This window comes from Rattus norvegicus, chromosome 6 (assembly GCF_021556685.1).
Source record: "Rattus norvegicus strain SHRSP/BbbUtx chromosome 6, alternate assembly SHRSP_T2T, whole genome shotgun sequence".
Taxonomy (NCBI): domain Eukaryota; kingdom Metazoa; phylum Chordata; class Mammalia; order Rodentia; family Muridae; genus Rattus; species Rattus norvegicus.
In genome coordinates, this window is record NC_141539.1 from 34,123,256 (window position 1) to 34,145,682 (window position 22,427).

Genomic DNA, 22,427 nt, shown 5'->3' on the forward strand with positions numbered 1-22,427 from the left:
CACCCCTCTCCACTACCCCTTTACCTCACTTAGGACCAATCTGCCCAAAGGTGAGTTGAGAACACTTTGCCTAGTAAGTCACTGCTCCCTTCTTTGCCCTTTAAGCTTTAGAACCTGTTTTTTCCTATAAGAAGTCTACTCTGAGAGCAGAATAGTACTGCAACTAGGCTCCCGCAGTCCTTTCTGTGGTCCTGGACGTCCAGTGTTAAGGGATGGTTTGTCGAGTTCTTGAACCCAACAGTGTTCACACTGCAGACACCTTCCTTCTCCCCTTTCACTATTCACTTGGCTCTGAAATGGTGTGTAGAAGGTGGGTGACTCAACCTGGTTTGTTGGGGGCACAGGTTGTGACCGCAAGTCTGGCAACAAGAGGTTACTATACATATTAGATTAGACACAATCCTCCTTAGGACACAAGCACAAGCTGCACTACAGTAAAACAAAAAACACTGTGCTGCAAAAAATCACTACATTTGGCAAGGTAAACATGTCCTCCCAAGTGTGAAGAACAAATATAAAACACTTGTATTGGGATATATAAATAACAATAACAGAAAAAATCTCATTTTAAAGTGATACTCCTATAGATGAACCATAGCACATAGTAAGAACATGCTCATATTGGGTGTGGTAGGGCCCTCCTTTCTTAGAGACAGGTTTTCTCATTGTAGCCCTGGCCTGGAACTCGATCTGTAGACCAGGCTAACCATCAACCTCAGAGAGCCATTGCCTCCAAACCCTGGGATTAAAGGTGCACACCACCATTGCCCAGAGGAGCTCCTTTTCAAGGAGATGCACATTTCCAAAACTCTGTCATGGTTGAATATAGTTGAGTATGTTAAAAAAAATCATTGATTCTACTTGTGTGTGTGTGTGTGTGTGTGTGTGTGTGTGTGTACAGCTATCTAGATCCCAAATCAATTCATACTGAGATTATCTTTAGAATATCTATATTATATAATTTCCTATAATGAGTATGAATTGTCTGTGCCAAAACAATTTAAGACAATTGGCAAAGAGCCAGATATACATGTAATGAGTAAGCCACTTCTGACTGAGGATCCAGTGTGATGAGCATCTCTTTACTGAAGTGGTTAGTTCTGAGGCAGGGAAGTACAAGGGAGTCAGCGCTATAAACAAGCCTGCATGCTAGGCCATAAGAATAAATAACAACCATTGGACAGCTCCTACAATATCACTTTTCACATTTCTGAGTATGAAATGAAAACAGCATTGGTTAAGGAAAGGGCATCTAATAATCATTAGATCAAATAATCATTGATTCTCAAACTGCAGGACTTGGCCAAATTAAAAAATGACAAAAGCATTCACCGTTACTACTGTAGAACAAGTGTAAATTACTTAACAGATCCTTTCAATGAACAGCATTTTATCTTTAAGAGACATTTCAGTTTACCATTAGCAAAATACATCAAAAATATATTAAGGCACTAAAATAAATACATAGTACTACATTGTCAACGAATGGAGACGTCATGAGGTGTACTGAATGAGTCGTGATGAAGGAAGATTATTTTAGCTTTGACAGTGCATAGTAATCTAACCAGCCGATTATGACATGTCAATCAGACAGTATTTCTCTGTCTATCTCATCTGCAAGATAAGACAACTGACCATGACGGTTCTGGAGCAATGACTGGGTCAAACTGTATTCTCCTGAGATGTTCACTTTAAGTTTTGCTTCCCTTGGCAGTTTATTCTCAGAATCAACCTGCAATAAGGAGTCTACACATTAGCAACTTTACGACTTTTGAATTTTCAAGTAAAAAGATTCATCAGATGATTATCTTTAAGGAAATCTTTGAGAACATTATTTACACAAACATTTTCACAGTTTTAAAAAAATGCAAGTTATTGCTGATGACAGTCCTTCCTACTGGAACATCTCCCTGGCATGTGCTCTACATACAAGAAACCCCCACTGTACCTTCTGGTTAATTAGAGATGGAGGCTTTATTTGTACATACACAAGAGACATTCTTGTGAGAGGCTCCTCATAAGAATACAGAGAACCATTTATCAGTTATAACTATGTAAATAGGAAGGTTTCAGGATAGGCCTATTATGAAACATTTCCTTAGAGATTCCTGAACATGTTAACAATCAAAAGTTTCTGCTTATATCTGAAAAATAAAACCATTGATTTTACTATCCCCTTTTTGTTAGGAAATTATTTATATTGCTAAAAAGGGCTCTGATAGTGATGTGTAAACGTTATGGACAGATATTTAATTTTCTATCGTATACCTGCTGATTTTCTAGATAAGGGCAAATGGAGGTGCTCCCTGTCATTCTCTATTCCATGGGCCACCCAAAATACAAAGTCCAGCATATGGAAGACTGGGAGCTAGGGAAGAAAGCATCGTTAAGACGGGACTGCAGAAGGGCTGAAAGGAAGGACATCTAGGTGTGTACATAGGCTCCCTCCCGTTATTCCTGAGTCTTACCTAAAACCTCATTCACTTTCCAGCCCTGCCTCATCTGTGGATGGGAGGCAAGGCACAGGTTATGCCAGGAGTAGTTTAGCTTAAAGAGGGACAGCCTGAGTAAACTTGGGAGGATAAAGCTGAAGTGTGGAAACTACTTGGGTGGAGCATATAGGGTGGACTCGGGCCTAGAACTCCTGCATTTACACTAAACACCTCTGTGTCACTCGAGATTCCAAGTGCAGTTGGCACCCATCTCAATGACACACAATGCTTGTGACAGAGGCAGGAATAGACTTTATTTTAACAGACTCTCATTCTGTAGCCCAAGCTGGTCTTGACCTCATGGTAATCCTTCTGCCTCAGCTTTTTAAGTTCCAATGTGAACTCCCATGTTTGGCCAGGTATTGGCCCTTTGGGAAGGACTCCTAAATGATCCTTTGTCAAACTGTCTTTCCTAATCATATAGTTACATGTCTTTTTTATTCCCACAAATGAAAACTGCTGTCTTCATAAGAGACCATAAGCTACGTGATAATGCAGAAACAGTTGAGAATCCTTGTCTTCATGAAGTCAGACATTACATTTTTAGAGAAAAGGAAATACAATGCTACCTTTCTAGATAAATCTTTCCATCCTTTGGAAAATTATCATTTAGTTTAATTTTTAAAAATATAATATGCATGATGCTTTGTCTGCATGTACGCCTATGTATAACTTGAGTGCAGTGCCCACAGAGGTCAGAAGAGGGAGTTGAATATTTTTTAGCAGGAGTTTCAGATGGCTGTGCATGACCACCTGTGAGCTGAAATTGAATCTACATTTACAGAAAGGACACCCAGTGCCCTTAAATGCTGAGCCAGCTCTCAGGGTGTGAAAGTTGTTACTATCACAAGGTTTGCTATGTTGCTCAGGCTGACACGAACGCCTGTGCTCCTTCCCTCTCGGCTTGGTGTGAGCTGGAGCTGCAAGGCACGCACCGCTGCAGGCAGTTTCAGAGTTGATTTTAAATGAGTAAAGATCTGAAAACTTTGATTTTTTTTTCTAGACAGGGTTTCTCTATGTAACCCTGGAAGTTAGCTCTGTAAGACAGGCTGTCCTTGAACTCAGAGATCCTCCTGCCTCTGCCTCAGAAATGCTGGAATTAAAGGCATGCTCTGCCACTACCACCCGGCTTTGGTCAATTTTTTTGTGTGTGCTTTTACATTACAAATTTAAAGGATATTTTTTTACTGCTAGGGATTGAAGGAACCTAGAGTCTCATGTATTCGTGGCATATGCTCTCTACCACTGAACTACGTTCCCAGCCCATAAAATTACTTATAGAAAGTATAGAAAACTGTGTGGACAGATTAATATTAATATTTCATTAAGCTACACAATTTTATTCCTAGAAGAGTATACATCTTGGATACTGTTGCCAAATGAATATTTGAGTATCTCTTGCCATCACAGAATAAAAACTGGAAAGCTGGGGGTTGGGGATTTAGCTCAGTGGTAGAGCGCTTTCCTAGCAAGCGCAAGGCCCTGGGTTCCGTCCCCAGCTCTGGGGAGAAAAAACAAAACAAAACAAAACAAAAAAAACCTGGAAAGCTCCGAGGATGAAGCACAGGCAATATAATAATTACATTGATGCTTTAATATGTCATGTATAGTATTTTAATGTATTGCTATTTAAAACTGAGTTAGCTAACATTTATATAAATATCTGCTGTTTCAAAATACTTGAGTGCTGATGTTGAGTTAGCTAACTGACTACTCTGCTAACTTAGACCACATTAAGATTAGTGATACAGCTATTTAATAAATATGGGTTAACTTGTATTTGAAAATAGGTATTTTTTCTGAATAGCCTGTTGAGAAAAGTGTACTGACTCTGGGTTACAGTCATGTCTCTCTCTTAGACTCTCTTAGCTTGTGATGTTTGAACCCCTCATAAGGGATTAAGAAGCCCTCAAACCACAACTTTGGTCATACTGACTTCTATCTCCCACTTCAGCATGTCTGATGCCAACCATCATTTCTCTCAGTCTCTCAAAAATAAAAACTATCAGAGTTTTCTAAAAGGTTCGGCAGTTTTTTGGAGTCTCTGAATGATTACAGCATTCTGCAAGTCTGCTTCTTCCAATGTGAGCGTCTCATCCAGAAATCTGAGGAAAGGAAGAGCTGTTGCCAGGGCAAAGGGAGGGCTTCTCTGAGTTCCTTGGTATTTTTCAATGAAGTCTTTGATGTGGCTCACCCTGCAAAGTAGCACAAACTATTAATTTATGAAAATCCAAAATAATTTAAGGTAGCATCAACTTGAATAGCGATTTCAATTTGCTAAAGTAGAGCCTAGAGAAAGTTTTATATGATACAAGTAGTTATTTATTTGTTGTTGTTGTTTTAAAAGGAGTGCTGGGATTACAGGCCAGGGCTGAGTTTATGTGACATCATACCCAGTTTATATGGTGCCAGGGATCAAACCCAGGGCTTCACCCATCCTAGACAGGTACTTTACCATCTGAGCTACACAGCTACATCCCAAGCTCCCTAGCCTTTGTGAATGAACCCAGAGGCTCATTCATACATGCTAGCCAAGAACTCCTACTACTCAGTCCAAGTCGTAGGTTTTTAAAATCTGATGTGTGTGTGCGTGTGTGTGTGTGTGCACGCGCGTGCTATACTCTCAGCCCATAATCACTGCAATCTCGAATGTTAAAAGTTTGAATGTTCAAAGTTATGTTCATCTTTGTGTGTTTAAGGAGATTACACATACCACTGATCAAAACTAAGAAGCCATTTTATAGAACATCATTATGTTATTACTAGATAAGTACTTGTTAGTTTATTATCCTGCCTGTGTGTGGCTGGGCCCTCTCCATCCACCTTTCCTGTAGAATGAAACTCAGTCTTCCAGGCTTGTGCAGCGGGTTCTTTTTACCACCAAGCTGCCACCGTGCTGGTCCTACCAATATTCTAAAATAAAAAATGATGCCACAACATTTTCCTTTCCCCTTTCCTTTTCTTTTGCAGTGGTGGGAATCGAACCCAGGGCCTTGTGCATGTTAGGTAAGTATTCTAAAACCCCAGCCCTCAAAAATATTTTCTTAACATCGGGAATTTCTGTTTTGTGTTTATTGAAACAGAGCCCTTTTAGATTTAATTTTGCAAGTATTTTTCAAATCACTTAAGTACTTCCACAAGGAAATAGCATAAACACACCAAGTAAGATCTGAACAAACTGAGACTCAGACCACGGTCACTTCTGGTTCCACCACTGAGATCCATGCTCTTCGTGTACTAATCGTGTTAGTGATGTAAACACTTTAGTACTTTTCAATAATGGAGGATTAAACTTAAAATTTTGTTCAAGCACTGAGATATACCTGCAACCTGATAGAAAAAAAAATCTAGGTTTTCAAGACAGAATTCATGTTGTCCTAGCTGGTCTCAACTTGCAATGTAGCTAAGAGTGTCTTTCCTCTTCTGATCCTCCTGCCTCTACTTCCTAAATCCGGGATACACTAGATCCTATCTCAAAGACTAATGAACAAACAGAAACTGTGCAAAAGACGAGAAAAATAATAACTCTAATCTGAGCTGGTGACACAGTTATGTAATTCTAGTTGCTGGGGAGACTGAGGAAGGGGGATTGATGTTCAAAGCCTGCCTGGCAATTTGATGAGAACTGTCCCAAAGTTAGAAGAAAGCAAAAACAGGATAGTTCAGTGATAGAATACAGCCCTAAAAAACACCCAACCAACCCAACCTCATACCTTAAAGAAAAAAATGCAAAATTCAAAAGCTGTAACTGTGTAAACTTGCCACCAAATCTGACAACCTGAGTTAAATCCTCAGGACTCAAATGATGGAAAAATAATAGATTCTCAAAAGTTATTCTCATAGACACAAGCACATGCTATTGTGTAATAATCCCTACCTAAGCACCCACTCTCAAAAGATAACTAGATAGGTAGGTAGGTAAGTAGGTAGGTAGGTAGGTAGGTAGGTAGGTAGGTAGGTAGGTAGATAGATAGATAGATAGATAGATAGATAGATAGATAGATAGGTGATAGGTGGATGTACATATGTTAGGAAGGAGGAAGGGAAGGAAGGAAGGAAGGAAGGAAGGAAGGAAGGAAGGAAGGAAGGAAGGAAGATTATTAAGGCCAGTCTGGTCTATAGTGAGTTCTAGGATAGCCAGGGTAACATCGAAAAATCTGTCTCAAAAACTGTCCCCCAAAACAAAGACAAAACAAAAGAACCCCCTCCCCAAATAAAAACAAACTGGGCATGGTGGTACAAGCCTGTATTCCTAGCAAAAGGGCGGCTAACGCAATATTGAGTTGAAGGCCAGCCTGAAAGTTGCAAATCAAACTGGGCTACCTTGCAAGCCCCTGCCTTGACTGACCAACCAACCAACCAACCATCAAAAAGCTGATTAACCATCTACTTAATAAAACTATAGGTCTGTAGAGATCTTAACCTACCGATGGTGAAGAAGACATTTTATCCCCTACAAGGTAAGTTATTCACAAAAATATAGTAATTTTACCTCTGGGGAGCATAACTTTAGATAAACAGAGGAAGCTGGATGTGGTCTGGACAGTGAGAAAAGAGTATTACCGGTGTCTATGAGTTTAAAACTGAGCAGGCCAAAAAAGTGAGACCAGGACTCATAAACACAGAAATGTAGGGAGGAAGAAAGTGCTTCAGCAAGCAAACATATACTCAGAGATTAAAAGGGAAAACTGACAAATTCCTGACTCTAGTTGGGCAGTATAGCCTTCTTTGTAACTAATAAATAAGTAAATGTGTTAGGTATGTATGTGTCATGAATAGAGCCCTAGATTTGATCCTTAATGCTGGGTGTTGTGTGTTAGGGAACAAGGAGGAGCTGGCAGAAAGGAAAATGAATACAGCATGAAGAGTTCAGAACAGACAAAGGCATCTGATTTATAAAGCATGGGAAGGGAAAGGATACAGACTTCTGTACAAACACAACATTGCCAGGTGTCATGCTCTGGCCAGTGTAGTGTAACCGTGAGTAACACATGTGAACTCTTGCTCAAAAGAGATTTCTGTGTCTCTACCTTGGCTGTGAGGATAGGGCCTGCTTCTTTGGTTTTTGTTTACATTTTTTTAGATTATTTATTTTATGTACATGCGTACATGGTAGCTGTCCTCAGACCCACCAGAAAAGGGCACCAGATCCCATGACAGATGGTTGTGAGCCACCATGTGGTTGCTGGGATTTGAACTCAGGACCTCTGGAAGAGCAGTCAGTGCTCTTAACCACTGAGCCATCTCTCCAGCCCCCCTTCTTTGTTTAAAACAAAGAAGGAGACAGAAGGAAGAGATCTAGAGTCCTGCAGAGCTCCTTCAGACGACCAGCTGAGTTCCACAAAGCCATACCAGGAAACCCAGAAGAAAGACTTTGAAAGAAGAGTTGTTCTTTCTCTGACAGTATAAATACAATTATGGTGAACTTGTTCTAGAACTTTTTCTTTTCTTTATTGAGACAGGGTCTCAACTGTCAGCCTTGGCTGGCCTAGATCTTATTATGCTGACCTGACTGGCCTAATTCACAGAGAGCTACTGTCTCTACCTTCCAAGCCATGGCATTAAAGGCCTGCACCACCACAACCAACTCTGTTCTATAACTTTAAAAAACTCAGTATCTTGTTTTTTGGGATTTTAATGACTATATTGTGCAACAGGAAAATTAACACATCTGCATAAAAACTTAAACTTGGACTATTGCTAATACAAATAAAATAGATAGGTTGGGGATTTAGCTCAGTGGTAGAGCGCTTGCCTAGCAAGCGCAAGGCCCTGGGTTTGGTCCCCAGCTCCGAAAAAAAGAAAAAAAAATAGATGAATAATTATTTATACACTATAGACTACAGTAGACAAAAAGAGCTGGGCGGGAGCTGTAGATCAGTTGCATGGTATTGTCCTCTGCAGAACCGGGGGGGGGGGGGGGGGGGGCGTGGATCTTTGGTCTGGCTGGAAACAGCCTAAGCATTGCAGTTCTCAGAAGGAAAGCCTATGCAGGGCAGGTAGCTGGGGTTCCCAGTCTCATCTGCTACTGTGGCAGCACCAATGCCACAGCAGCAGGGGCAGGCAGCTGCTATAGGCAGTAGGCAGGTGGTGGCAGAGGCGGCAGGAGCTGCAGGGATGGAAGGGGCCTGAGCCCAGCCTGCCAGATAGGTCTAGGGATGAATGTTTTGATGGGAAAACTTCCCCAAAGTGTTACAGCTCCGTGAAATAGCCACTCTCAGATGATACTCAGTGAAAATTTGTGCACTTTATTCCAAGTGGAAAAGGACTTTATAAACATCAAGAAGTAGGGTGGCATCCAGGGGTAGATGCTTCCCATTGGCTCAGTTTGAGGAAGTAGTGATGCTCCATTTGCATGGGAGAGGACTTCAGGTATTTCCCTACTTGATAGATTGCTATGGTCCTCTCAGTGGGGTGTCATGTTTCCTGTTCCTCAGAAGGTTTTGGTAGGGAGCTGGCCCCATGCTTACTCACTCAATTCTGAGTTTCACAGGGTTTGGGCTCATTCAACCTCACCAGTTATGTCTGGAACATGGTCAATTTGCACCACAGGAGGCTATTTATGTCTAATGCATGTGAGGTATCCAGCAATAAAAAGTCAGAGAGGGGAAGAAATAGCTACAAAACAGACACTATAATACAGAATCAACATCTAAAACATGATACCAAAATAAAAACTAAATAGTTGAGTCTAAGAATCTTACATTGCATTAGCCTAGTACATTTAGAGTTATTTATTAAAAGCCCTGCTTGATTGGTTGGGGATTTAGCTCAGTGGTAGAGCGCTTAGGCAAGCGCAAGGCCCTGGGTTCAGTCCCCAGCTCCGAAAAAAAGAATATAAAAAAAAAAAAAAAAAAAAGCCCTGCTTGGTTCTCAAAAAATCAGCTTTGTCTAAACTTAAAAAGAAAAAATGAGGGCTGGAGAGATGGCTCAGTGGTTAAGAGCACTGACTGGGGCTGGAGAGATGGCTCAGCGGTTAAGAGCACCCGACTGCTCTTCCAGAGGTCCTGAGTTCAATTCCCAGCAACCACATGGTGGCTCACAACCATCTGTAAAGAGATCTGATGCCCTCTTCTGGTGTGTCTGAAGACAGCTACAGTGTACTTATATATAAAATAAATAAATAAATCTTTAAAAAAAAAAAAAAAAAGAGCACTGACTGCTCTTCCAGAGGTCCTGAGTTCAAATTCCAGCAACCACATGGTGGCTCACAACCATCTGTAATGAGGTATGATGCCCTCTTCTGGTGTGTCTGAAGATAGCTACAGTGTACTCATATATAATAAATAAATCTTAAAAAAAAAAAGAAAAAATGAAATTTAAAATTGGAAAACAAATTAGACAAATACCGAAACAAAGGACTGACCTATGAGAAATGTTAAATCTTTGGACAGTCCTTTCCCCGTTGGCTAACCAGATCTGGATCCTGGTGATGGGTTCCAAGTTGTTCAGTGAAACAGCAGACAAAGTGCTTTTATTGTCAACTTCAATACTCTTTGCTTTAGAAACGATTCTTGGTGTAGCACTAAGAAAATCCAAAAACAAAGTCAGATACATATTTTCTCATTATTATAAAAATTGTACATCAGGCTATTTTTGGAATGGTTCTGTAAGTCACAACTACCCCCTTAGTAATAAACGTTAGTTGTGATCACAACATGTTTATGAATAAAGGAAACAATGCACACCCAGTCCATCTGTAAGCTTACACGATGACGTGTACATTAGGATTAGCAGGGGCACAGGAGGAAAAGACATTTTCTGTAGAGGTTAGCTTTAGTCGTCAAGGAAAAGAGAGCAAACAACAAAGTATTTTGACAGGTACACCTAGAACTTTCTATATGTAAAGCTGAAAGTGTATATACCTTCCCACTACTGATGACTATGATATGACACGTTTTAAGACACAGAATGGCCTCATATCTAATCTTTGCAGGCTGTCATGGGTACCGTCACATATCTCTGACAGTAATACTTTACCAGGTGTGTTCTTATGTTTAATATTTTAAAAGTCAGACAGTGAACATAGAACAAAGTGTGTGGGCACTGGAAAGCATAAGTAAGTTTTTCCAGAGGAAAAAGTGGGACTTTACTATTAGAAAGTTAGCAGAGGTGCTCTAGTGGTATGAACTAGGGAGAAAAAAAAATGATTTATTTAATTTTGTCCTCAGTAGGAACTTTTGATCTGATGCCCCCACCAAATGCTCAAGATTAGTTCTATCTTATATCAGTATTCATTAAGGAAAACAGGCCTCAGGAATCCTTATGAAAATTAGCAAAAGGGACCCAGCATGTAGCTCAGTTGGTAAGCGCTTGCTTAGCATAGACTAATCTTTGTTTCATCGTATAATAGCCCACAAAATGATTATGTGGCAAACATCATATGAGGCAGGAGGCTCAAAAGTTCAAAGTCATAAACTAAACTAAACCAAACCAAAACCAAAATTAACCTTTAAAAAAATCTCACGGGGGCCGGAGGGATGGCTCAGTGGTTAAGAGCACTGTCTGCTCTTCCAGAGGTCCTGAGTTCAACTCCCAGCAACCACATGGTGGCTCACAACCATCTGTCATGAGATCCGATGCCCTCTTCTGGTGTGTCTGAAGTGTACTGACATACATAAAGTAAATAAATAAATCTTTAAAAAAAATCTCACTTGGGAATTGTTGTAGAAAGAACATCTTGTGTCTGTATAGATGTGGCACCTGTCAATAATAAATCTGATGGCCTATAGTTTAGGCAGGAAATAGGAGGTAGAACATCTGGGAGGCGAAAAGATTCTGTGATAGTGCCAGATAGGAGGAGATTCACCCAAGATGTGACAAGACAGATGCATGGTTCCTGAGCACAGGTAACCAGCCACATGGCAGAACACAGATCAGAATAAATGGGTTATCCTAAGTTATGAGCTAGTCAGAGAAGAGCCTAGCTTTACAGCCAAGGTATCTGTAAATATATTTTGAGTCTGAGCATTATTTCTGGGAGCATGGAGCTGGGAGGAAAAAGCCAGATATAATTTCTACAAATTGAAGATGTATTTCAGTAATAAGTTCTTTACTTCACATGTGTATGGGCCCTAGGTTTGACCCCCCAGCACCAGAAAAAAAAAATCCTTTCTAGGAGGAGAAATATTAAGTTCTGTACAGTCAGAATAATGAGAGAGTGTTTGTCATAGAATATACAGAAAATAACCATGCTTACCTTCCTAGTCTGTGGCCCTGTCCTGAGAAGGGTTGGAACACAGGCTTTGTAGACATACATACTTCATTTTTTTTATCTTCAACTTTAACATCCACCTCATCTTTATCAAAAACTCCCTGTAATTCTGAAGGTAATTCCCTTTAAAAGAAAAGAAAATGATAAAGCTCTTGTTTTCCCTTTCTATGAAATACATCTATACAAAATAACTATACGATTTGTAGAAGTACAATACATGAACTGAGGGAGTAGTTAGCTGGAGCACTTGCCCAGCATGTGCAGGTCTTGAGTTTAATCTCTAGCACCACATATGTGAGGCATGGTAGTGCATGCTAGAACCTCAGCACTTGGGACAGAAGCAGGAGGATCAGAAGCTCAAGATTATCCTTAATTATGGCAAGACTGAGGCCCGCCTGGACTACAAGAGACCCTTTTAAAAATAAATAGGGTTGGTAAAGGTACTTGCTACCAGGCCTGATCACCTGAGTTTCGTCTCTGGAACCCACATGGTGGAAGGAAAGAATCAACTGCTGTAAGTTGTCTTCTGACTTCTTATATGAATGCCAAGACACACAGGGGTGTTTTTTATGAATGAATGAATGAATGAATAGACTTAAATACATGAAAAAAGAAATATAGATGAGGTATACAATAACTCTACAACGAAATAATCGAATGTGTGCATGAAAGCCAGAGAGGGCATTAGGTGTTTTATTACTTTCTGTCTTATTCATTTGAGGCAGGGTCTCTCCATGAACCTAAAGCTTTTTTTTTTTAAAAAACTAGACTGGCAGCCAGTTAGCACCAGCAATGCCCCTGTCTCTGCTCTGCAAGAGTGCTGGGGTTACAGGTGCATAAGACCATGCTCATTAGGTCCTCACAGTGCAGAGCAAGTGCTCTGAACAACTAAGTCATCTCCACCCCAGTTAAAACTTATTTATTATCATTGTGTGTATGCATGATGTGTATGTTAGAATACAGGCATGTGTGTGCCATGGTGTATGTAGAAGCCAGAGTACAACTTCTGGGAGTCAGTTTTCTCCTTTCACTATCAATTCTGGGGGATCCCAGAAGTCAATGTGAACGATCCTAGCTGAGATGCCTAACAGCGGAGACATGGAACTGAAGATACCACCTCCTGAAGCCAGGTAGGAACCCAGGGGGAAGGATAAGCTCACCAACCCACCCACAGAATTTTCAACCCGAAAATGTTCCTGTCTAAAAGAAATGCAGGGACAGAGATGGAGCAGAGACTGAAGGAATGGCTGACCAATGATCAGCCCAGCCTGACACCCATCACAAGGGCATGCATTTATCCCTGACATTGATGCTACTCTGTTATGCTTGTAGACACGAGCTTAGCATAACTGTCCTCTGAGAGGCTCCACCCAGAAGCTGGCTAAAACAGATGCAGAGACCCACAGCCAAAGATAGGACTGAGGTCGGAGACTCTTATGAAAGAGTTGGGAAGGACTGAAGGCCCTGAGAAGAATGGGAACCCCACAGAAGGACCAACAGAGTCAACCAACCTAGACCTCTGGGAGCTCTCAGAGATTGGGACACCAACCAAAGAACACACATGGGTTGGAATGAGGTCCCTAGCACCTGTGGAGCAGACGTACAACTCAGTCTCTATGTGGGCCTCCCAACAACCAGAGTGGAGCCCCCCCAAAGCTGTAGCCTGACTGTGGTATCAGTTCCCCAACAGGGCTGCCTTGTCTGTCCTCAGTGGGAAAGGATGTGCCTAATCTGGCAGAGACTTGATGCATGGGGTTGGGGTTGGGGATATACTTGGGGGGAACTCCACCCTCTTAGAGGAGAAGGAAAGGGGGGAAGGCTCTCAGATAGGGAGTGACTGGATGCGGGGAAGCATTTGGGATGTAAATAAACATTTTAAGAACAGACAAAGAAGAAAATGGACAAATAATTAAGATAAACATTTCTCCAAAGAAGAAATACAAATGACTAATAAACATAAGAAAGCTATTCAACATTACTAATCATGAGGAAAATGAAAAGAACCAGAATAAAACATTGTTTCCTACTTACAAGAAAAACTATAATTTAAAAAGGCTGGTACTGACAAACATTAGTAGAGACAGAAAGACTGTACCCCTCATACACTGCTGGTGTATTGCTGCGGTTCTTTTAAATGGTGTAGCCACTTTGGAATACAGTTCGACAGCTCGTTGTGAAGTTAAAGGTAGAATTAACATTTTCGAGATCTATATGTATGTTCATATCCCCAACTGAAAACATTTTTTCCACATAAACTTAGCCAAGGGCTGGAGAGATGAGCAGTTCAGAACATAGTCCACTCTTCCAGAAGACCAAAGTTTGGCTCCAGAATCTATGTCAAGTGGTTTTCAACATCCACTAACTATAGTTCCAGGGGATATGATGCCTCTGGCCTCTGCAGGCGTTTGCCTGCAGGTATACAATGCATCCTTTCCCCTTGGATACACATAATTTAAAAAAATTAAACCACAAACTTAGTTGGGTTAGTGATACATGCCTGCATTCCTAGGATTTGAGAGGTAAAGATAGAAAGATAAGGACTTCAAGGTCATATTCAGTAATGGACTTGGGGTCATCTTGGGCTATGAGACACTGCTATCTCCCTGAACTAAGTAATTTATACAGGATGTGAGAGTGTAGCTCAGTAGTAGAGCACTCGCCTAGCTTGAATACAGGTCTGGCTTTGATCTATATCTTTGCAAAACAAAAAGTAAACCCAAACCAACAACTGATAAGAAACAAACAAAAAGCAAAATACTTGCACAGGAATATTCATAGTAGCATTATTTTTAACAACTAAAAATACGGAAATGATCCAAACATCTAACCACTGATAAACAGACAAAGTGTGACATATCTCTCCATATAGCTGTCCCTCACTCTTTGAACTCACAGAGATCAGCCTTTATCTTTCTTGAGAATGCTAGGATTAAAAGCATGTACCACCATGACTAGCCAGATACTTATTATAGTAATAGTTAATAGCCTCAATTGCCAAGAAAAATTATAAGTGTATATGTTTAAGTTATTATTGTGGGATTATATATATTCAAAAGAGCTCATGATGGAAAAGTAAAAATTGGTTTATAAAAAAATCACATTTATATATAAATCAATGCACAGGCTGCAGAAGTGGTTCAGAGGTTAAGAGCACTCTGGATTCAATTCCCAGCTCCTACATGGTGACTCACAATCATCTGTGACTGCAGAGAGTCAGATCTCCTCTTCTGGCTTCCACAGGCACCAAGCATGCACATGGTGCATAGATATACATGCAGGCAAACATCCATACATATAAAATAAAATTTAAAATCTTAAAAATGAAAAAATTTCACTTCACAGGAATGAAAACTCAACAAAGACATTAAGACAGCTATTTCTGAGTATTAAAATTATTTGTAATTTTTATGTTTTTCTTAATGTTTTAAAACACTTTGAATCAAGGCTAGCATGGAGAGAGAAAGAAAGGGAAGGTAGGGGAAGGGGTGAGGGAGAGGAAAGAGGGTGAGAAAAGAAGAGAAGAATCAAGTTAAGCCAAATGGGGTAGTTTATTTATACCTTGGATTTCAAGGCTAGCTGAGACTAGATGAAACTGCTGTTTAAAGATTTTGCATTGTTTATGTCTGTGTGTAGGTATAGGCATGTGAGAACAGATGCCCTTAGGAGGCCAGAAGAGGACGTTAGACACCCCCCACCCCAGCTCTCGAACTAGAACAGCAAACACTCTTAACCTCTGAGCCACCTCTCCAGCTCTGGCTGTTGTTTAAACAAAACAAACAAACAAAGCAACCCAACTCCTCTGCCACCCACCCCTCCCAAAAAGATGTGAACTCACAGAAGAAACAGTATGTCTGTGAATATGTAAAGGGGCACAATCATTAGTACAATTAATTTTTCATTGGAAACATGTTTAAAATACCCTTCTACTTCAGCCTGCTTACCCCTTTTTGATGGAGTTCAGAAACTGCTGACTTGCACCATCAGAGTAACTTCTAAAATCATCATTGACAGTGAATCCATTTTTCCACAATTTTATATTTACATCTACCTACAAGGCAGTACAGAAAGGAATGCATTGTTAGTAAAGGTGATAGTAGTAAGTGAGGTCCTCTGAGCCCTTCTAGCACCGTGGTTTTCCAAACTCTTATTATATATATAAATAATCATTTTGCCTGCATGAATGCCTGTGTACCATTTGAATGCAGTACCCAGAGGTCAGAAGAGGGTATCAGATCCTCAGGAAGTGGAGTCACAAAAGGTTGTGAGCCACCACAGGTGTGCTGGGAATTGAACCCACACCCTCTGAGGAGTAGCCAGTGTTCTTAACTGCTGAGCCATTTCTCTAGCCTCCTAGCACTCTATATTCTATATATAAAGAGCACACTTCAAATATGAAATACAATAATGTATATAAAATATATGGTTAAAAACCATTAGTAATATGAATATAACTCACTTGGAAAAAGTTCTGTGGCATGTGTGACTGAGAGGGCACCTGAGGTAAGGATTTCTAGATTCTCACCAATAGGAGGACTTCATCTGAAACAATTCTGAGCATGAAGAACATGCAGGGACGGTACAGTGAGGCATGCCTATAATACCAACCCCCAGGAGGCTGAGATAGGAGGACTGTGAGTTCCAGAGTCCAGCCTGGGATATATACCAAGTACCAAACAGGTCCGTCTGAGGTACAATATGTAATTCTGCCTCAGAAAGCAAACACAACAGGCTGGAGAGACAGTCATGTACTAAGAGTGCTCCTGCTCTTACAGAAGACAAGGATTTAGCTCTCAGCCCCCACATGACGGCTCACAGTTTAATATAGTTTCCCCTATATAAACTTATTTCTGTTGATATTTACATAAGATGAAAAGCATCTCTTCATAGGAAAAACAGAAAACACCTTAATTAAATTACCCAAATCACTTGAATCTAACAAGCCTACATTCAGCAGGTACCTTAATTTTAAAAGCTCAGTATCTAAGAGCATGCCCAGACAGAGAGGGTGACAGAGAGAAGCAAACAAGAAAATGGCTGGAATGGTAGCCTACTTCTAGACTGAATTAGTGAAAAAGGACCCACTTCAGGGCCCATAAGAATACCAGTTTAAAGAGTCTAAAAGCCTTTGGGAGAGCACAGCATACATACAAATTTGCTATGAAGCTTAGGCTGACCATAAACTCCTTACCCACTTTCCACCAAACCTGCTCAAGAATAAAAAGCACTGTATCTACAAAACAGCCATAAGGTATATCATTACAACTGAAGCTCATGTTTACCTCATGAAACAAAAGCGTTTAAGGGGGAAAGAGAAGAGGGGCCAAAAGTTCGGCCACAGGAAGCTCATCCTTGGAAAGAAAGTTCAATCAGGAACAGATTGCTTGTAACATCCTCAGTCAGTTTCTGCTGGACACTGTGCTCACCCAATCAGGTGATGTAATCTACCTGCTTTACTTGGTTTTTTTGCTTGGCACCTCCACTCAAGGGCATGCTCTTATTAGGGATTTCCTATGATTGCTTCCATAGGGCCTCCCCAGTTGATTTCTGTCAGCTCCTGTTTAATGATAATTTACTATCTATCTGTTATTGCATCTGATGCTTGCTATGGCTACTGTAGACCATTCTCCTGACCATAGAGAACAATCTATCATGGGAGTCCCTGAAACTGAACTCATGTCATCAGGCAGGCAGCAAACACCTCCACCTGCCTGCTGAGCTGTCTGTCATAGAGCTGTGGAAGTCAGTACAATTTGTGGGAGTCAGTTCACTCCTAGCATATAGGGATCTGAACTCAAGATTATCAGGCTTGGCAGCAAGCATCTTAACCCTCTAAGCCATTTTGCCAGCCCCCTAGTCTTACTTTGATAAAACTTAAGTTTTAAAAGGGCCTGGAAATGTAGCACAGTCTATAGGATGATTGCTAGGTTTGGTCCCCAGCTCTGTATAAAACTAAACATGCTGACATGTTTCGGTACAAATAAAAAATAGGCGTGACTGATTCTTGTGTGTCACTACTCCATGCTGGTCCCCTGGTACTCTTGGACCCAGGCGGTCACTCCCTGGCATTAGTTCTGACACTGTAGGGCCATATAGAACTAACATTAATTTATTTCAGTGATGCTGGTTCCAGTTGGCACCATGCCACATTAGCCTAGTTATCTTCTAGCCCCAGTGGTTTCTCCACTCTCATTGCTAGTCACCCTGGCCATCCAGGAACTCTCTGGTCCCAGTTACCTGGTAAAATCATGACTCAACAAACTATAACCCAACAATCAACAATCAGGTTTATATGTTAAATTATCAATCCATAATGCATCCACACAATAAACTTACAACCAATTGTTAAAGATATAAACCGCCCACCTAGATAAGATAAATTTGCCTACAGAAACCCATACCAACTACTTTGGCAATTCAAGACCACCTGGATCTGGGTCATCTTTCTCAGTCTCCATCTTGATTCTTTTTCCTTCTCCCTCTCTCGCGCCTTACAAAAACTTTGTCCCTGTCTTATTTTATTACTGTCTAATCATGGCCTTGACCTAACTGGTGCCAGCCCTTACCTACATACTGACATCAACCCACACTGACTTATACTTACAATCCTTGTGTGCAGGAGGCAGAGGCAAGGAGGATCAGAATACTTCAAGACCAGCTTTGGCTAAACCCTTTCTTAAAAAACTTAGAGTTTTTCCACATACCCTCTTAGTGTCGGTCTTTAAAAAGTCAGTTGGATTCTTATAATTGGTATTATAATTGAAATACTTTTTTTAAAAAAAAGAATCAAACCTTATATAGATACGCAGTTACAAAGTTATTTTTAAAATGTTTCCTAGATATGGAGAGTTCATCAAGGTTTAATAAGTGTTACTATCTCAAAGTTAGTTGAGAATCTGAATGTGAAATCTGAATTCACTCTCCGTCTTTTCATATACCTGTTACTTTAAAGTCTTCCACCTTTGTACTATATGTGTTGGAGTTTTTACTCATACATAATTTTTCCCCCTTGACACAAGGTCTTGGTATAAAGCTCACTAAATAGCTTAGGTTGGCCTTGAACTCTAAGACCCTCCTACCTTAGGCCAAGTTCTGTGTTTACAGGCCTGTGCCACCACACTGAGCTCATGCGTGACTTTTTAATAACATATGAATTAGTCAGTTGGAAAATAGTGGTTCTCTAAGCCATGTGAATCTAAACGCTAATGGATGTCCATTATGATACATATTATATTTACTAAAATAACACTAACCTCATGGGGAAATACTGTAAGTTTGAAAAGCTGTCAAGTGCATGATAGCAATTTCCTCAAATTCTTGTTGTAGTTAAAAGTTGACTAAATAAAACGTTTGCATTTGTAACAAATACCATAAGTTATTTTCCTACTTAATTGTTCTGTGAAAGCACCTGCTAAGTCTAATGAGCTCGTATACATGTGTGCATGTGGAAGCCAGAAGTTGATGTCAGAGTCTTCTTCAATTGCTAGCTTATCTTTTTTTTAACATTAAAAAAAAAAAATCAGGCTGTAAAACTGGCTTAGCAGTTAGGAGTACTTGTTGATTTTGAAGAGTGCCTGGCTTGGTACCTGCATGGTGGTTCCCAAACATCTAGTCCCCAGATAACCCATACTCTCTGTGAGCAGACACACACGCACACATTCATACGAAACACCCAAACACATACAATACATCTAAAACAAAACAAAACATTTGGAGTACATATGTGTATATAGGTCAGAGAACAGCTAGGGAGTCAGTCCTCTCCACCATGTGGGTTGCAGATTTTTGGACCTGGCTGGCGCAGGTGCCCTTACTCAGTGAGCCATCCCTCCCTACTTCCCACTCTAGTTTTTGAGACAGGATCTCTTACTGAACCTGAAGTTCACCAATTCAGCTAGACGACTAGCCACCAAGCCAAAAGGATCCTCTTGTGTCCCTGTTTCTCCAGCCCTGGACATGAGTCTTGTAGTTTTTACGTGGCAGCTGGGAGTCCAGATTCAGGTCCACGTGCTTAGGTCTACATGGCAACCAGTCTCTGACAGTCATCTCCCTAGCGTCCTTCCATTCTACCCTTGAACTTATTACCTCGCTGAGGACAACCTGTCACTTCAGTTCTCCTGACTCCCAAGCATAGGGATCACAGATGCAGACCACTTTGCACCGTTTATGCTGTGCTGGCATTGATTTTGTGTTTACTATGTAAGCATTTTACCAGCTGAGCTACATCCTTAGCTCATCACAGATATTCTTAAATGAAAGTACCATTTATTACTTGGTTTGTATATTCAAGCAAGTAACACAATAATTTGTAAGTCAGTTTGAAGTGACTGCTTTGATTCCTGCTCAGATTTCAGCAGCATTACCTACCATTGCCTTTCTGGCACCTGTGAGAATTTAACAAGAGGAAAAGGGTGAAAAATAGCTTTCCTATTACAAAAGTAGTTTTGATTTCAGGGATCCTCCTAGAGGCCAATAAGTATCAGATATTCACCTGTTTCTTCTGTTCAGTGGGGGACAAGCATTTGGCACCAGCCTTCTCTGCTTCCTCAAAAAGGCTGTCAACAAAATATTCACAGTCCTTTTGTGGATTATCATTGAGGGGTTGATTGTCAGGAGGTCCTGTTTCACAAACCCTAAAAAAAGAAAAAAAAAATTAAGTGTTGTTAGCTCTAAGTTAATCAATCTTTGGGGAGGGCTAACTTTTGCTGTGGAAGGTATCTTTTGTATTTTAGGATCTCTAGCAGGCCATACAGTACTGATATCAAACAGTGTGGAAAGGCACAAATGATAACAAAATACAGTTATGCATATGTATGAAAATGCCACCATAAACCCACTACTTAGTAACTTAAAAATTAATTTAAGAGCCCCCAAACTAGATGTTCACTATTAAAGTATTTATGTTCATGAGTGTGTGTAAATGTGCTCATGTGTGGAAGCACTTGAAGTCAGAGAACAACTTGTGAGAGTTACGGGAACTGGTTTACTCTTTCTACCACGTGTGTCCCAGGGTCAAAGTCAGGCTGTCACTTGGCAACAAGGGAGCTATCACATTTACCACATCAAAGAGGTCAATAGGAGGTTAGAAAGATGGCTCGCGGGTTACATACTGCTTTTCCAAAGGACCTACACGTGGCAGCCCACAACTGTTACAAAGCTCACAGACGTGATGCTCTACTCTGTGTCTGAAGGCAGCTGCACACAGGGGCACCATTCCTACAGACACATAATTAAATCTCTGGAAACACATTTTTAAGGAAGATCTCAGTAGAAAGTAACATTTGTTAACGAATCTCCACTTAAAGTGCTATAATAGCCCAAAATATCTTTATAAATGCCAAATGTGTCTGTACTGGCTGGTTTTATGTGTCAACCTGACACAAGCTGAAGTCATCACAGAGAAAAGAGTCTCAGTTGAGAAAATGCCTTCATGAGACCCAGCTGTAAGGCATTTTCTCAATTAGCGATCAAGGATGTGAGGGCCCCTTGTGGGTGGTGCTATCCCTGGGCTGGGAGTCTTGGGTTCCTTAAGAGAGCAAGCTGAGCAAGCCAGGGAAAGCAAACCAGTAAGAAATACCCTCCATGGCCTCTGCATCAGCTCCTGCTTCCTGACCTGCTTGAGTTCCAGTGGTGTTGAACAGCAGTGTGAATGTGTAAGCTGAATAAACCTTTTCCGCCCTAATTTGCTTCTTGGTCATGATGTTTTGTGCAGGAATAGAAACCCTGACTAAGACAGTGTCTAACACAAGTCCAAAAGCACAAAAAAGTAGATGTTTTATTTTTGGGAGGGTCTCATATGCCCCAGACTAGACTCAAACTCTCTATGTAGCCAAGGATAACCTTGAACTACTACTGCCTCCATCTACCAAGTGCTGGGCTTATATGGTACTGGGACTGAGCGCAGGGCCTAATGAATGCTAAGCAAGAACCCTATAGTTAATGTATATGCCCAGTCAAACCAAGTATGTTATTTCTGAAGGGTTCAAAACAGCTTTTTTTTCCCACCCCATCCCATCCCCAAACTCACTCACTCTCACACACACATTCTCTCTCCTCTCTCTCTCTTTTCCACCCCCAAAACATTTCCCCTCTCTCTCTCTCTCTCTCTCTCTCTCTCTCTCTCAGAAATCCTGTTAGAAAAAAATTACTGAAGAGCTGTTTTTGCTCTCCAGACATTTCCAGACAGCTCAGCTCTCTCCAGAGAAAAATTCTAAAATCTTCACTCGCTTTCTGCTAGCTTATCTCATGCACTCATGCAGACCAAAGGCCAGTTTTTAATGTCCATATCAATTCAGTTATGTAGCCCAGGTTCCCTTTTGACCATCCTATGAACAGCACCTGTGACCCCAGTCCTTTGATTCTTAAGAGACAGCAAGCAAGTTTTCTCTAACATTGCAAGAATTCAGGGATAAGTCAGACAGATAAGATAGATAACTGGGTGGGACCCTGCCCTGAAATTACCATTTTTACCACACCTCGGCCTGGACTCCTAGCGTTTCAAAATGACCTTGAACTTAGGAACCAGCCTGTCTTTGTATCTTTCTGACAAGCTGGCTCATAGTGTAATTACCTGTTTATTTAGATTTGTGAAGCTCCTCATAATTCATATTGCATCCTTATATTTTTGAATAAATGAGAAATTATAGATTTTTCAAACTCCTGTTTTCTTTGCCACAGCCTTAAGGGCTGTCCTGAAGGTCCCAGCATTTACCATTTTGCTAAAA

At 40.7% G+C, this 22,427-nt stretch overlaps 1 protein-coding gene across 6 annotated transcripts in view; it reads right to left on the reverse strand.

Annotated features, from left to right (window-relative positions):
- Positions 1 to 1,061: 1,061 nt before the first annotated feature.
- Positions 1,062 to 22,427, reverse strand: part of Ubxn2a (UBX domain protein 2A) — a 28,399-nt gene continuing 7,033 nt past the window's right edge. For 2 of the 6 annotated variants that reach the window (NM_001109482.2, XM_087554671.1), the window contains 5 exons: positions 20,195 to 20,336; positions 15,648 to 15,754; positions 11,692 to 11,829; positions 9,859 to 10,017; positions 1,062 to 4,687 (listed from right to left, as the gene is read on the reverse strand). In NM_001109482.2, coding sequence (NP_001102952.1) covers positions 4,498 to 4,687; positions 9,859 to 10,017; positions 11,692 to 11,829; positions 15,648 to 15,754; positions 20,195 to 20,336 — 736 coding nt within the window. In that variant the 3' untranslated portion in view covers positions 1,062 to 4,497. The remainder of the gene's footprint in view (positions 4,688 to 9,858; positions 10,018 to 11,691; positions 11,830 to 15,647; positions 15,755 to 20,194; positions 20,337 to 22,427) is intronic. The other 4 variants (XM_087554674.1, XM_087554675.1, XM_087554672.1 and 1 more) reach the window with 2 other exon arrangements.